The 16712-nt window shown below is 42.6% G+C and overlaps 1 protein-coding gene across 20 annotated transcripts in view; it reads left to right on the top strand.

The window, feature by feature from the left end:
• LOC109893273 (calcium-dependent secretion activator 1-like) overlaps positions 1–16712 on the top strand; it is a 151505-nt gene that overhangs the window by 52955 nt on the left and 81838 nt on the right. For all 20 annotated transcript variants that reach the window (XM_020486477.2, XM_031825135.1, XM_020486459.2 and 17 more), the window contains exon 3: positions 9864–10196. In XM_020486477.2, coding sequence (XP_020342066.1) covers positions 9864–10196 — 333 coding nt within the window. The remainder of the gene's footprint in view (positions 1–9863; positions 10197–16712) is intronic.

Raw genomic sequence — 16712 nt, 5'->3', positions numbered from 1 at the left:
ATGAAACACAATCTTCAGTAAGAAGGGCCTCTAACATCCATCTGAATTGCCTGCGATGCACCATCTCCACCAAGCAGTTTTTAAGCCGTTTTGGATATCATTCCACATGAATGAAAACTATAAGCAGATTTAGGTACCTTGGTGAAGATCGAAGGGATCTCCAGTGTTAGCCATCCACGTGTCCGGGTCTGGTAACTTATATGTCTGAAGGTTAACAATGAGGTAAGGTATGGCAGAAGTTTATGCAAGAGGGCTTTATATACAAAAAAATTGTCACCCTAAGTAAATATGAACAAAAAAGGCTGTGAAAAGCATTTCATTGTTGTTTATCAGTTTGATATTACGCTCAATATATCATATGAATCTAACCTTTAATTGAGTTAAAATTGTTAAAAGAAAATAAATGTCATCAAGAAATCATTGGCATCCATATATTTAGTACTTTGTGCACTTTGTGCACCCTCCCTTTGTCAAGATAACAGCTCTGAGTGGTCTCCTATAATGTTTCATTGGGTGGGAGAACACATAGGAAGAGATTTGAGACCATTCCTCCATACAGAAACACTCCATGTTGATAGATGACAAAGGGAGTTCAGTCTGTCACCTCATATTTATACCCCAGTGAAACAGGAAGTTGTGGATTACCACTTAAAAGTTCCCAAAGACTCAGATGAACTTTAGAAAGTACAATATTAATCGAAATATACATCAATTACATTTTGCTCATAAGAATTTCTAGGTGTGCCAATAATTGTGACGTATGTTTTTGAATAAAACGATTATTTATTGATGACAATTGTTTTTTTGTTTTTTTTAAACAATTTTAACCCAGTTAAAGTTTAGATTCATATGATATTTTGAGTGTAAGATCAAACTGATAAACAACAATGACATTTTTTCACATACTTTTTTGTTCATATTTACTTAGGATGCCAGTAATTCAGGAGGGCAGAAGGGCAGGTTTTACCTGCATTATGTACCCAATTCAGTACAACAAATGCTTTCTGCAGGGCAATAAAGGCTCTGACAGCTCTGACAGAGCCTGGTCTGACAGAGCCTGGTCAGCTGTGTAAATAGTGAAAAGTGTGTTCTGTGTTCTGTCTTTCATAAGATGCCACGTATATCCACTTATATCAATACAATTGTAACAACAAAAACATTATAAAACTTAGCCTCACTTAGCAAATGAGCAATTACATTTTATGTTGACAAAATTCAACACGCTCTCATTGCCCCTCCATACAAAAAAAATAAACACTTGGTCTGCTTCACGCTGTATTTTCACACGTACAGAGTCATCCATCTCCCTTTGCCTCTTCCTCTCTATTGAGACATGCCCAAATACAGGTGTCTATCTGTTTCCTGGGCCTAGAATAACTCAATGCGCCAATGTCAAACAGGACAAATAGATTTACTGGTACAGGCTTGTGCAAGAAAGGTATCTCCCTCTTGTTCTGTCTCTCTCTCAACCCCCACTCTCGCTCTCTCTCTACCCACACACATCAACGTGATTATTTAATTCAGTGCTGTAAAGACATAACATAACAGGGTTAAAACTACTGTCCTCTTATTGTAGTGGGTCACTAGTGTTTAATCACAGCGGACAATGTGGCCACAATTTAGCTGTCACAGTGTAATGGATGCAGGGGCCTGATAGACAGTTTCTCTGATGTGTGTGTGCGTCCGATGCTATGACAATGGCCTTGTCTTGCTCACTCCCCATCACTCTGTCATTAAGGGGATGGAGGATGACCCTGAGAACTGTCTGTCCCTTCCCTGGCTGCTGCCGCCACACACACACACACGCATGCACGCACACACACACGCACACACACACGCACGCACACACACACACACGCACACACGCAGTCTGCCCTGGCTGCATGGAGGAGTACCGGCTCCTTCTATTGATCACACTGTCATGTCTTTGGCATCATTAAACTGAAGACTGTTAGTTTATCCAATAAATTCTCTGTAATTATTGTTATGTGATTAACTATTCAGGTAAATGTAATTAACTAGGAAGTTGGGGCACCAAGGAAAATATTCAGATTACAAAGTTATAATTTTCCTAATATAACTTTCAGATATTTTAATATCTGATCAATTAGTCTTCTAATGAATGAATTATTATTTACCTCACGTTAGTCTCATTCCAAACATTGTAAATTGTTGGTTATCTGCACGAACCCAGTCTTCATGTAGGCAAAGTGTCAACACAGGACTAAGATTGAATCCTACTACACCGGCTCTGACACTCATTGGATGTGGCAGGGTGTGCAAACTATTACGGACCAGAAAGGGAAACCCAACTGCGAGTTGCCCAGTGACACGAGCCTACCAGACGAGCAAAATGCCTTTTATGCTCGCTTCGAGTCAAGCAACAGTGAAGCATGCATGAGAGCACCAGATGTACCGGATGACAGTGTGATCACGCTCTCCGTAGCCGATGTGAGCAAGACCTTTTAACAGGTCAACATTCACAAGGCCGCGGGGCCAGACGGATGACCAGGACATGTAATCAGAGCATGAACTGGCCAACTGGGAAGTGTCTTCACTGACATTTTCAACCTCTCCCTGACTGAGTCTGTAATTCCTAAATGTTTCAAGCAGATCACCATAGACACTGTGCCCTAGAAAACAAAGGTAAGCTGCCTAAATGACTACTGACCCTTAACAAGTCGGTAGCCATGAAATGCTTTGAAAGGCTGGTCATGGCTAACATCAACACCATCATCCTGGAAACTCTAGAATGACTCCAATTCACATACCAACCCAGCAGATCCACAGATGGCGCAATCACACTCCACACTGCCCTTTCCCACCTAGACAAAAGGAACACCTATGTGAGAATGCTGTTCATTGACAACAGCTCAGCATTCAACGCCCATAGTGACCACAAAACTCATCACTAAGCGAAGGACCCTGGGACGAAACACCTCACACGCAACTGGATCCTGGAGTTCCTGATGTGCCGCCCTCGGGTGGTAAGGGTAGGCAACAATGTATCTGCCACTCTGATCCCAAACACAGGGGCCCCTCAGAGGTGCGTGCTTAGTCAAGAGTTCCTTGGTGTCCACATCCCCAACAAACTTTCATGGTCCAAACACACTAAGACAGTCGTGAAGAGGACATGACAATGCCTATTCCCCCTCAGGAGACTGAAAAGATTTGGCAAGGGTCCTCAGATCCTCAAAAAGTTCTACAGCTGCACCATCGAGAGCATCCTGACTGGTTGCATCACGCCTGGCATCGCAACTGCTCAGCCTCCAACTGCAAGGCGCTACAGAGGCCCTAGGGGCCCTTAAGTGCCAAAGACTCCAGCCACCCTAGTCATAGACTGTTCTCTCTGGTTCCGCATGGCAAGTGGTACCGGAGCGCCATGTCTAGGTCTAAAGGCTTATTAACAACTTCTACACCGAAGCCACAAGACTGCTGAACAACTAATCAAATGGCTTCCCGGACTATTTGCATTGAACCCCGAGCCCCGCATTTTTTAGGCTGCTGAAACTCTCTGTTTGTTTTCTAAACCTAGTCCCTTTACCCCTACCTACATGTACAGTTGAAGTCGGAAGTTTACTTACACTTAGGTTGGAGTCATTAAAACTCATTTTTCAACCACTCCACAAATGTCTTGTTAACAAACTATGGTTTTGGCAAGTCGGTTAGGACATGTACTTTGTGCATGACACAAGTAATTTTTCCAACAATTGTTTTACAGACATATTATTTCACTTATAATTCACTGTATCACAATTCCAGTGGGTCAGAAGTTTACATACACTAAGTTGACTGTGCCTATAAACAGCTTGGAAAATTCCAGAAAATGACGTCATGGCTTTAGCAGCTTCTGTCAATTGGAGGTGTACCTGTGGATGTATTTCAAGGCCTACCTTCAAACATCATGGGAAAATCAAAAGAAATCAGCCAACCCCTCAGAAAAAAAATGTAGACCTCCACAAGTCTGGTTCATCCTTGGGAGCAATTTCCAAACACCTGAAGGTACCACGTTCATATGTACAAACAATAGTACGCAAGTATAAACACCATGGGACCACGCAGCCGTCATACCGCTCAGGAAGGAGACGCCAAAATTCACTCAACTTGTTGTGGGAAGCTTGTGGAAGGCTACCCAAAAAGTTTGACCCAAGTTAAACAATTTAAAGGCGATGCTACCAAATACTAATTGAGTGTATGTAAACTTCTGACCCACTGGGAATGTGATGAGAGAAATAAAAGCTGAAATAGACAATTCTCTGTACTATTATTCTGACATTTCACATTCTTAAAATGAAGTGGTGATCCTAACTGACCTAAGACAGGGACTTTTTACTCTGATTAAATGTCAGGAACTGAGTTTAAATGTATGAGTTTAAATGTATTTGGCTAAGGTTTATGTAAACTTCTGACTTCAACTGTACATATTACTTCAATTACCTCTACTAACCTGTACCCCAGCACATTGACTAGGTACCGGCACCCCCTGTATATAGCCACAATATTGTTATTTTATTGTTACTCTTTTATAGTTTAATTTTTTTACTTTAGTTTATTTAGTAAATGTTTTCTAAACCCTTATTTTTCTTCAAAATGCATTGCTGGTTAAGGGCTTGTAAGTAAATGAAATCAAAAGTTTATTTGTCACGTGCGCCGAATACAACAGGTGTAGACCTTACAGTGAAATGCTTACTTACAGGCTCTAACCAATAGTGCAAAAAAGGTATTAGGTGAACAATAGATAGGTAAAGAAATAAAACAACAGTAAGACAGGCTAATTACAGTAGCGAGGCTACATACAGACACTGGTTAGTCAGGCTGATTGAGGTAGTATGTACATGTAGATATGGTTAAAGTGACTATGCATATATGATAAACAGAGAGTAGCAGTAGCGTAAAAGAGTGGTTGGCGGGTGGTGGGTGGGACACAATGCAGATAGCCCGGTTAGCCAATGTGGGGGAGCACTGGTTGGTCGGCCCAAATTGAGGTAGTATGTACATGAATGGGTAGTTAAAGTGGCTATGCAGATATGATAAACAGAGATTAGCAGCAGCAATAAAAGAGGGTTTGGGGGGCACACATTGCAATTAGTCAGGGGTAGCCATTTGATCGTTGAGAAGCCTTTTTGTCCTAGACTCTGCACTCCGGTACTGCTTGCCATGGGGTAGTTTAGAGAACAGTATATGACTGGGGTGGCTGGGGTCTTTGACAATTTTTAGGGCTTTCATCTGACACCGCCTGGTGTAGAGGTCCTGGATGGCAGGCAGCCTAGCCCCAGTGATGTACTGGGCCGTACACACTACCCTCTGTAGTGCCTTGCGGTCAGAGGCCGAGCAATTGCCATACCAGGCAGTGATGCAACCAGTCAGGATGCTCTCGATGTTGCAGCTGTAGAACCTTTTGAGGATCTCAGGACCAATGCCAAATCTTTTTGGTTTCCTCAGGGGGAAGAGGCTTTGTCGTGCCTTCTTCGTGACTGTCTTGGTGTGTTTCGACCATGAAAGTTTGTTGTTGATGTGGACACAAAGGAACTTGAAGCTCTCAACATGCTCAACTACAGCCCCGTCGATGAGACTGGGGTCGTGTTGGTCCTCCTTTTCCTGTAGTCCACAATAATTTCCTTAGTCTTGTTTACGTTGAGGGATATGTCCAAATCAAAGAGAATGTTTTGGTAAAGATGAAATGTGACGTTAGTTGTCTAAAATTGGATTTGAGTCAAATCTAGACCTTGCTCTGAACTTGGTACGCCCAGAGAATTTCCCAAAAGGCGGTTACGCCCACTTCTGACCCGAGGGTATAAACCCTGTGAGTGAAGAATTAACAGATCAGACTAAGTGACCCAAGCTGCAGCCGAGGTCTAAAAAGTCAATGGACCCAAAACGCAACACAAGTTTGAAGACAAATAAATATTTTTCTACCCAAGCTATGGATGAATAGCTGTGTCTAAGCGGGTGAATTCAAGTCGAAACACCTAGCCTCCACTCCCCATCGAATCGTGGTATCTACACTGTTTCATTCCTACGCTGTGAGCTCTGAGCTACAGAGCTGTCTGTCCTCAGAAGAGCCCTTCCAGAGCAAGGGCGAGGGAACAGACTCCTAAGCCAAAAGGACACTGACATCGTGAGGGCAACCAGAGAGTTGCGCCGGAGAAGTGTGTCATTGAGCAGCCTGAACGGTCCACGCGGAGAATCCACGGAGACCTTCCCCACGTAAGGTCATTATATTCTGATCCATAAGAGCAGCATAAGAGCGGCAGTTTGAGGCAAGGCTAGGGTTAGAATAAGCATAGCTGACAAATTCACCCAAATGTATATTTCTCTCGTGTACTTTCTCTTTTTCTCTCTCTTTTAAATCCCCATTTTGAGTAACACGTGCCATAGTGTGTTGGCCCTTTATACTACGTTCTAATCAATAGCCTAGAATGTGTTTTTGTGTATGTGTATCTTTTATCATCATTTTAGCTTTCTAGTAAATAAATACTCAACCAAGATTGCTGTGGTATGAACTCATTGGTGAGACCCGGGTCCGTGCAGATTCCCGGATTATGCGACGTTCAGAACGAGACTGTAACTGATGAATTAGCGGCTGTTGTAAAATCGGTATTCTGATATTCTTTGAGTTAATTTGGGAAATAGAAACTCAATGAAACCAATTTTCCCATGGTGCCCCAGGTTAAAGAGTTAATAATTGCTTGATTCAGTTAGTCACGCAATTAGAAACCTTTAATCATTCGATGAGCAACAGTCATCACATTAACTAATACAACATCACGACAAATCCATGGCATCATGTTGGGGTATGTACGTACAGTCACTGTGGGGACGACATCCTCGATGCACTTATTGATAAAACCAGTGACTGATGTGGTGTACTCCTCAATGCCATCGGAAGAATCACGGAACATGTTCTAGTCTGTGATAGCAAAACAGTCCTGTAGTTTAGCATCTGCTTCACCTGACCACTTTTTTATAGACCGAGTCACTGGTGCTTCCTGCTTTAGTTTTTGCTTGTAAGCAGGAAATCAGGAGGATTGAGTTGCAGCATATATCCTGCTAGCTGAATATCCATGTCGTCATTCAGCCACGATTCCGTGAAACATGTCCCATTGGTAGGATATTCGTGATCGTACCTCGTCTAGTTTATTGTCCAATGATTGTACGTCGGTGAGTAGTATTGACGGTACCGGCAGCTTTCCATCTCGCCTTTTCCGGGTCATGACCAGGCATCCAGCTCTTTGTCCTCTGTACCTGCGTCGCTTCCTCTTCCTCTTAACGGGGATGTTGGCTCTGTCGGGTGTTTGGAGAATGTCCTGTGCGTATGGCTTGTTGAAGAAATAATCTTTGTCTAATCCGAGGTGAGTGATCGCTGTCCTAATTTTTAGAAGCTATTTTTTGCCGTAAGATACGGTTGCAGAAACATTATGTACAAAATAAATTACAAATAACACAAAACACCCCACATAAAACTGCTGCCATTTCTTCCTCCGCCATTTCACTGTAAGGTCTACTACACCTGTTGTATTCGGCTCATGTTACAAATAACATTGTATTTCATTTTGATCTCTGTCGTGCCCAGGATACAGCCAGTGTTCTATCGGCTTCACTATAGTTAGAGAGGTAATCAATGAATCTGAAAGTCATACAAGAGACAGTAAAAGTTACACACAGAGAACAACCACCACTACCAATATCAGAGAAAGGTGATGGATGATGGATGGGGTATTAGGTGTCTCTCTATGTGAATGCTGGTCATAATTGCCATGCATTCATTCAATTTCAATTGTAAGGGCTGTAATTTTTTTTATTTAACCTTCATTTAACTAGGCAAGTCAGTTAAGAACAAATCCTTATTGACAATGACGGCCTACCCTGGCCAAACACTAACCCGGACGACGATGGGCCAATTGTGCGCCGCCCAATGGGACTCCCAATCACGGCCGGTTGTGATACAGCCTGGAATCAAACTAGGGACTGTAGTGACTCCTCTAGCGCTGAGATGCAGTGCCTTACACTGCTGCATCACTCAGGAGCACAAAGGGACATAAAGGATAATAAAAACAGTGGAGTCTATCAGAAACAAACTCAGAAATCAATCCACCATTTCTTTCTATGTTTTCTAATGATGTACAAAGCCTGCCTGTCCATCTTCAATCCCTGCCAGATAATGACCACAGAATACGATAGCTATTGAATTGAGATGATGTGCTTATCCAGCAGTGGTTTCTGTCAGCGGTGCTCCACAGGTAGAGTAGCTCTCTGTGAAATGTCTGCAGTCTGCTTGGATAGGAACCAGATATTAATACAGAGCCCCATCTCTCCCTGTACTTTTAAAGAGAGAGCAGGCAAAGTATATCTGCCAGACATCAGACCGACTGTGGGACCAACATCAATCAGTATATTAGTGGGTCAGCTGCTCTATAAAGTAAGATTGGTTTGGACCAGAAGAGAAAGTCAGTCTGGCAGGTAGTTTTCAGGAACGCATAAAATCTAAAACACAAACACGCACACACACAGTTTGGGAGTAAATGAGAAAGAATAGCATTCTCCCCGTTCAGTCTGAATAATTCAGGAGTAGGGGGTAGGGAGGCCTGGAAGGAGAGTCCTGATAATAGCAAGTGCGTTTCCATCCAATGGCCATCAACATTACTCCCCAATATTTGAAACGTTATATACTGTATGCTGCTCTCTCTGCTATTATGTCTGTAGTTATATTACTCCAGTATATCACTGTAGAGCACAGAGAAGAAATCTAACACTGCATCAGTATTCCACCATTATTGTGGTGTGGTACTGCAGTCAGGCACTTTTTTCTTTTTTTGTCATCTTGCATGGATGGCTACCTTCCATTGGTTCATATTCCATTGCAGCCTGAGTAAGAGTGGTTGCAATCATGTCTTCAATCCGCCCAGCTAGCTAGCGTCCAGATGACGGACACACAGACACACACGGGATGACCCTAACTTTTGTACTTCTGTACATTGGATCCACAGTGATGAAGAAACGGCTGTGTGTGATGTATGGTATTATTTGGTTTGGTGTGTGGTCTTAAATGTTATGGTGAACAGATATCTCACATCACCACGACAGTCATAACAACTCACGTGTGTCTATTGTACAAGACATCCGGTGATGATGAGTATAAAATATTAATGTATTAGAAACATAGTGTAGACTAAGACTAAAAGGGTGACTCATCATCGTCTGGGTCGTTATATAAAGTCAATTCCTCTTCAACCTATATGGTCATAATAGAGTCTACTCGATACAATGGACCTGCTGAATAAAACACACAAAAAGCTATTCGCTGTTTACCGTCGGTAATACTGTAAGATCCGTTTTAGCGGTTAGCCTCTTACAGTTGCAGTGCAAATGTTGAATGTTCATATGTTTTAACATCTACATGCTCTGCTGGTTGCACTCTTGCTCCAGGTGAAGACATGCCACCGCTGGCGCTTTGAGATTCTTTGTACTGAAAAGCGCTACGTAAATGAAATGCACTATTATCTGTAGCTGCAGCAGCAGTCTGACCCTGTCAATCTGTACTTGTTTACCTGCCAGTCATTGACGTCACGTTGCTCTCCCTCTCTGTCTGTTGTAATAGATTTTCAGATTCTCTATTTGTATTTATTGCACCTAGGTTTGATTATGTCATGTAATCCACATTTATATGAGCCAAATGTATGTGCTCGCCCTTTTATGACACTAATGATGGTTACGTCTTATTTACGCACGTTATTGTGCTGAGCACGTCCTAATCATATCATATCATATCTTTTTGGAATCTGAGCCTCCTTTTGAAGTGGTATTCATGTTTTCAACAGTGTGCGGTTATCGATCCTTTCCAACATCTTTTTCTGTGACCACAGGTGTTCCTGAAAAGTGACCGCGTTGCCAAGATGGTCCAGAGCGGGGGCTTCTCAGCCAATGACTGCAGGGAGGTGTTCAAGAGGCACATCGAGAAGCGTGTCCGCAGCCTGCCCGAGATCGACGGCCTGAGTAAGGAGACGGTGCTCAGCTCCTGGATGGCCAAGTTCGACACCATCTACCGCGGGGACGAGGACCCACGCAAGGCTCAGCAACGCATGACGGCTAGTGCAGCCTCTGAGCTCATCCTCAGCAAGGACCAGCTCTACGAGATGTTCCAGAACATTCTGGGTATCAAGAAGTTTGAGCACCAGCTGCTCTACAACGCCTGCCAGGTAAGAGCAGGCGTTAGTAGAGGGAGGGTGTGTTTGTACGCATCACTGTGAAGTATGGTTGCGTCCGAAATGGCACCCTATTCCCTGCACTGCTTTTGGACAGGGCCCATCGGCTGCTATTTCTGACACATCTATGTGTGTGTACATCACTGCTGAAAAATGACTGTTAGATCTTTCCCAGTGGGCAAAACTGACTGGTTGCAATGACGCCATCGTGATGTTGCAGACATTTTTGCCTGCTGGGTGAGGTGTTGTCCTCATGAGCAAAGCCTCACCTAGTAAAAAGAACAAACAAAAAACAACGCAAGGCCAAGAACAGTGCAACCACTTGCTACTGTTGTATAGGCTATACCTGCAGCTGTACAGATTTTGCTACTGTAGCTGTCTGTTTTTTTTAACCTTGACTTGAGGGCCTGTTTGCATTCAAAAACAGGCTCTTCCTATTCTTTTACTTTGGCTGAAACAGCCTTTTTCTTTTTAAACATTTTGATTTCACCTTTATTTAACCAGGTAGGCCAGTTGAGAACACGTTCTCATTTACAACTGCGACCTGGCCAAGATAAAGCAAAGCAGTTCATCAGGTGAATTAATATAAAATAACATGCACCTGACACTTATGTTCAAGAGGGAGATAGAACAAAGCCTAAGCAGGGGTATATTCATTACGTCTTGCAATGGTAAAGGTTTACATTTTAAGAACCGAACGTAAGCAAACGGAACTGTGAGAGACTAACCTGAATTTGTCCAGTAGAAGCTCATGTTTTCGTAACAAAACATTTTCCGTTTTGCAACAGAATCAGTGTAATGAATACACCCCTGGTAAATCACAGGCCTATCTGTCTTATAGCCTAGCGCTTCCATCTCCACCCTATTAAGAGTGACATGTTGAGATTGCTAGAGGATAATGGTGGACACCAGGGTGCCCGTGTCAGAAAAGAACTCTCCCTCCCCGAAGCACTACTTCACTTTTACAACAGACTATGGGAATGCTGAGACTAAGAGAGCAGATAGCAGCACTAATATATTCTTCTTCCAGGAGCTTAATTAAAGTCTGATCACAGGAAGCATTCAGAGCCAGAGTTAAGGTACATTTACATTTCCTCATAATTTAATACATTAGCAACCACACAAGTGAAGAATCTCTTTCTCTCCCATTTCAATTTAATGCATGTTGTCCTCTGAAACCAATGAATTTTTGAAACAACTTAATTTCTGTCTGAGCGAAGAAGTTCTTACTCTTTTCTTTGTCATTAATGTTGTATAAAATTTGAAAGGTTGCAAACCCAATGGCGTATCCTCAGGTGCAATTAAACAAACGGTGCCTACTTTTAATATTTAAACACAAACTGACGTGTTTTTCCTTCAACTGAAGTTTTATGGCAGATTCTGAATGCAGACTGGGTTACAATGTGAAGTTAAAGATTGATCGTAAATCCCGATCCATGCTCCATCTCTCTCTGTCTCTGTCTCGCTCTCTCTCTCTCTCTCTGAACCTTCATTTGTTGGAGGTTTGTCTCACGCTGAGATAAAGCACATCCCCTCTGAATCTTCCCATAGCCTTTCCACAAATTCACTGTGCTTTAGATTCTTCCCTGCTCATCCTTTGAAGATGGCTAACCTAGTTTTCCTGTGCTGCCTGGTGGCAAAGCGGAGCAGAGTAGAGCCGCTAGCGGAGGGTCAGGTCATGAATGAGGACATTGTGCGGTGGTGGTGTGGTGTGCAATCCCTCTAAACATGCTCTAAGCCCTGCAGAGCTGCAGACAAAGAAAACACAGCTACATTTTCAATGTCATCGCTTTCTGTATGTTCTTTTGGCCCTTTAGATTTTTTGGGGGCCATGGAAATGGTAGGCTGTGCTGCAGTGTTAGTAGGTCAACACAACTTGTTATTTTATTTAGGTCAGTGCCGCTTGCTTGTAGCAAAGAGCTAACCTGTTCAGATTGATTTACGATTTGTCTGGAACAAACACACATGCCTGAAATACACACACACGCACACGGACACACACACGGACACACACGCGGACACACACACGGACACAGACACATACAGATTGATACACATACACACAAACACACACACACAGACACGGACACACACACACACGGACACGGACACACACACGGACACACACGCGGACACACTCACGGACACACGGACACATACAGATTGATACACATACACACAAACACACACATGCACAGATGACTATTGCACACATTAACACACCAGCGCAGAGCAATCAGAGTCGGGCCATTAAAGCGTACTAAATCTCTATTCCATTGACCATCTTGTCATAGCAGTCAATACATCACTGCTCACAAGCAGTAGAATGGCTGACGCCTTTTTACCACAGTGTTCAATATGACAGGAGCAAAAATTCAACCTCTCATGCCTGATTTTCTGTAGCTGCATAGAGAACAACAAGGTCTCACCAGATTTAATAGCCTGCGGTTCGGTTGTTTGTCTAATGTCTGTTGAGCAGTAAATAAATGTATTTGAAGGATCTTTGATGATTTTCATTCTTTATGATGGATGCTTTTCTGTTAAAGGGGAAATCCAGGATTGAAATAAAACAACAAAGGCTGTATGTCATTAATTTAATAGTCCAAAAATGGATGTGCCAATCACGGAATGCCCCGTTTAAAGACCTCATTTTATTGGCTGCTCTTCTCCCTTGAACATTTTCTTTCAAACATTTTGATGATGGTGATGGAAAGTATTCTGACTGACTGGCTGTGCCTCATATGGAAAATGATATTATGACAGTGACAGTAAGCCAGCCTTTCCTCAGCTGCATCCCAAATGGCACCCTATTCCCTATACAGTATTAGTGCACTCATTTTGATCGGGGCCGATATGGCTCTCTCGGGTCAAAAGTTTCAAGATTCAAAGTGTTTTGGTCACATGCACAGGATACAGCAGGTGTAAAACAGTACAGTGTGATGTTACTTACAAGCTCGTTCCCTACAATGCAGTATACAGTATCAATGTGGGAGTAGGGTTGGGCGGTATCCGGTCGTATTTTGAAATACCCTCGGCATGATTTTCCAATACCGTCAGCACTGTTAAAATTTTGTGAATGTGGATATTTGTATTTTTTTAATAAATACTTGCAGTCAACTTATGCACGAGGTAATAGACAAAGCAGATCGCGTTCATCATTTTGCCTGTTAGATCATTTTTCATTATGAAGTTAACCGGTACTAGTTTCCCAAAACAGCAAACCATTTCTGACATGCATTTCTGACATGCATTTTGGGACTTTATCAACAGTGGACTAATTAAAAAAATGGAAAATATCGTTTTTGAGTAGAACCGGAGTAGAACACTTGAAAAAGAAAAGCAGAGCCGCACACGCTAGGAGCTCAGATGCAATCATTTAATAACCAAACATACAACGTTTTGACAGACAAGCTGTCTTCATCAGGGTGTGCGGCTCTCCTTTTCTTTTTAAAGTGGCTAATTTGCAAGATCAAGGTTCTTGGTAACAGCAGCAGAGAAAATCCCCTTCTGGATTAAGATCCCGGCTGACTAACATTTGTTTTGAAATACTTGCATAACTTTGAGCTGCGTTGTCTGTCTTACTAGTTAAAGGGGAAGTTATATATTTTTTTTACAATCAAATCTCTATTTTTGATGTAAATTTAATGTTATAGAATGGTCAAGACACCTTTTTCTTTTCACATGTTTTTGAGAAACTAAACCCAAACACCAAATCACTTCCTCATTCTCATTGTGTGGTATGGGTGCATGAATAAAGGCACCAAAAACACCCAAAATGCGTCCTTCTAGAAACGGAAAAGTTCTCAGTATAGTGATGCAGGTCTTAAGTTGCTTTGCACATGGAATTGCGTCATTCTGAATATTATACGCAACGTTATATTCGATTTTGTTGCGACTTGAGCGATACCTCTCCGTCCAATCTGCAGGTACGTGAACACTTGAACTGGACTGACCACCTGCTTTGATTCTCCGCACCTTAGCACACATGCACTCACATATACATTCATGCTACACACACATCACAACTGCTGCTACCAGACTCTTATTATACAGTGCATTCCGAAAGTATTCAGACCCTTTCCCTTTTTCCACATTTTGTTACGTTACAGCCTTATTATAAAATGGATTAAATGTACATTTCTCCTCAATCTACACACAATACCCCATAAAGACAAAGCAAAAACAGGTTTTTAGAAATGTGTGCAAATGTATTAAAAATAACAAACTGAAAAAAACGTATTTACATAAGTATTCAGACCCTTTGCTATGAGACTCGAAATTGAGCTGAGGTGTATCCTGTTTCCATTGATCATCCTTGAGATGTTTCTATAACTTGATTGGAGTCCACCTGAGTTAAATTCAATTGATTGGACATGATTTGGAAAGGCTTATACCTGTCTATATAACGTCCCACAGTTGACAGTGCATGTCAGAGCAAACACCGAGCCATGAGGATGAAGGAAGGCACAGATCTGGGGAAGGGTACCAAAACATTTCTGCAGAATTGGAGGTCCCCAAGAACACAGGAGGAGAAGGGAGAAGGGCCTTGGTCAGGGAGGTGACCAAGAACCCGATAGCCACTCTGAAAACAAATAATAATAATAATAATAATTTTATAATAAGGCTGTAATGTTACAAAATGTGGAAAAATTCAAGGGACTGTGTACTTTCCAAATACACTGTATGTCTTATGTGGCTGGTGATGACGCTATGGACATAGTACTCGGTGTGCTCTCCCTGTAGCGGCAGGATCGGACAGCGGCTTTAGGGAAAACGAAAGGAGGCGGTGTGTCTTTTTTCCTAAATAATAATGTGCTGCTTCAAGTGTGAAGTAAATTTCAAGCTTTTGCTCACCTGATATAGACTAGGATATGTTTCAGAGTTCATCCGATAACATTGAGGAGTTTACCACAACAGTCCCAGGTTTTATCAATTAGTGCATAGACAACCTCCCCAAAGGGACTATAAGAACGTATCCCGAACAAAAACCAAGGATTACAGGCAGCATCGGCGCTGGGCTAAAGGCTAGAGCTACCACAACGCAGAACTCCCAAACGAGCTAAATGCCTTTTCTGCTCGCTTCAAGGAATATAACACTGTGCCTTGTGTGAAAGCCCCTGCTTTTCCAGATGACTGTGTGATCTCACTCTCCGTGGCCGATGTGAACAAAATGTTTAAAATAGGTTAACAATCCCAAGACCACCGGCCAGACGGAACACCAGGGCACATTTTCAAAGCATGTGCAGACCAGCTGGCAGGTGTCTTCGCAGACATTTTCAATCTCTCCTTGTCCCAGTCCTTAATCCCAACATGTCACAGGCTGACCACCATTATCCCTGTTTTCAATAGCTCCAAGGTAACTTTGGAATGACAATTGCACCGCCCTTGACCTCAAAACGCGGTGGTTCAAACAGCCCAGTACATCACTGAGGTCGAGATCCCTGCCATCCAAGACCTCTATACCAGGCTGTGTCAGAGGGAGGCCCGAAAAATTGCCAAAGACTCCAGCCACCCAAGCCACAGACCTTTCACTCTGCTACCGTCCAGCAAACGTTACTGTTGCATCAGCTTTCGGACCAACAGTCTTCCAGACACTTTCTACCCCCAAGCTGGTTGAGCAGCTGCATCAGGTTAGTTACAAGTAGGGTTGGAGCAAAAACCTACAGGAGGGTAGCTGTCCAGGAACAGGGTTGGACAACCACTTGATCTGACTAAATGGCTCTCTCCGAGGCGTGTGACAGTCCTTAGTGTGTGTGTGCGTTAGTTTAGCCACTACAAGCAATGATCAAGCTACTCTATCAAACGCATCCATCCAGATCAAACACAAATCATTTAGCCTTTCTGATGATGATGGAGTGAATGGCATATTTTCTCCCTAGAAAGGTGGCCTCGCGGGGGCGTGAGGCATTGAAGAGGCGTTCTGAATGAGTTTGTGCCAGTAGATGACTCAAACACCACCTGGAGTTTATTTAATGAAAGCACAATCAGACATAATTGGCAGAAATTGTCGGGCTTCAGCAAACGCAGTCAGAGACAGAGAATGTAAATGTGCTTTTGCTAGTATTGTCCTCACGCACAGCAATGAGATGAGATGGCCTTGCAGATCTCTTTCACATGTTAACTAACATTTACCATTTTAGGTACTTGAATGATCGTTTGTCTTGCTGAAGAGGTTGCCACAGGAGGTGATAATCACACGTCATCACAAATGTGATGATAATCACACCTCAGAGTTCAGTCTCTCAGCTCCTCTCAAAAGGCTGCTTGGGTGCTGCTGAACGGTTATGGACACGATGGATGAAGGTGCAAACATTAATATTATTCACATAATCACATCTCATATGGATCAGATAGCACACAGGCTGTGTCCTGAAATGGCACCCTATCCCCTATATAGTGCACTACTTTTGAACAGTATTGTTTTTGTAACAAACAATAGTATACACTCAGCAACTAATGTATTTGTACTTACAAAGTACATAAAGATAGCCTAACTCAAACACATTTGAC

Source organism: Oncorhynchus kisutch, linkage group LG1, assembly GCF_002021735.2.
Source record: "Oncorhynchus kisutch isolate 150728-3 linkage group LG1, Okis_V2, whole genome shotgun sequence".
In the NCBI taxonomy this organism is placed as follows: Eukaryota; Metazoa; Chordata; class Actinopteri; order Salmoniformes; family Salmonidae; genus Oncorhynchus; species Oncorhynchus kisutch.
Note: the sequence above shows the minus strand (reverse complement) of the source record. Positions and strands in the feature narration are given on the sequence as shown.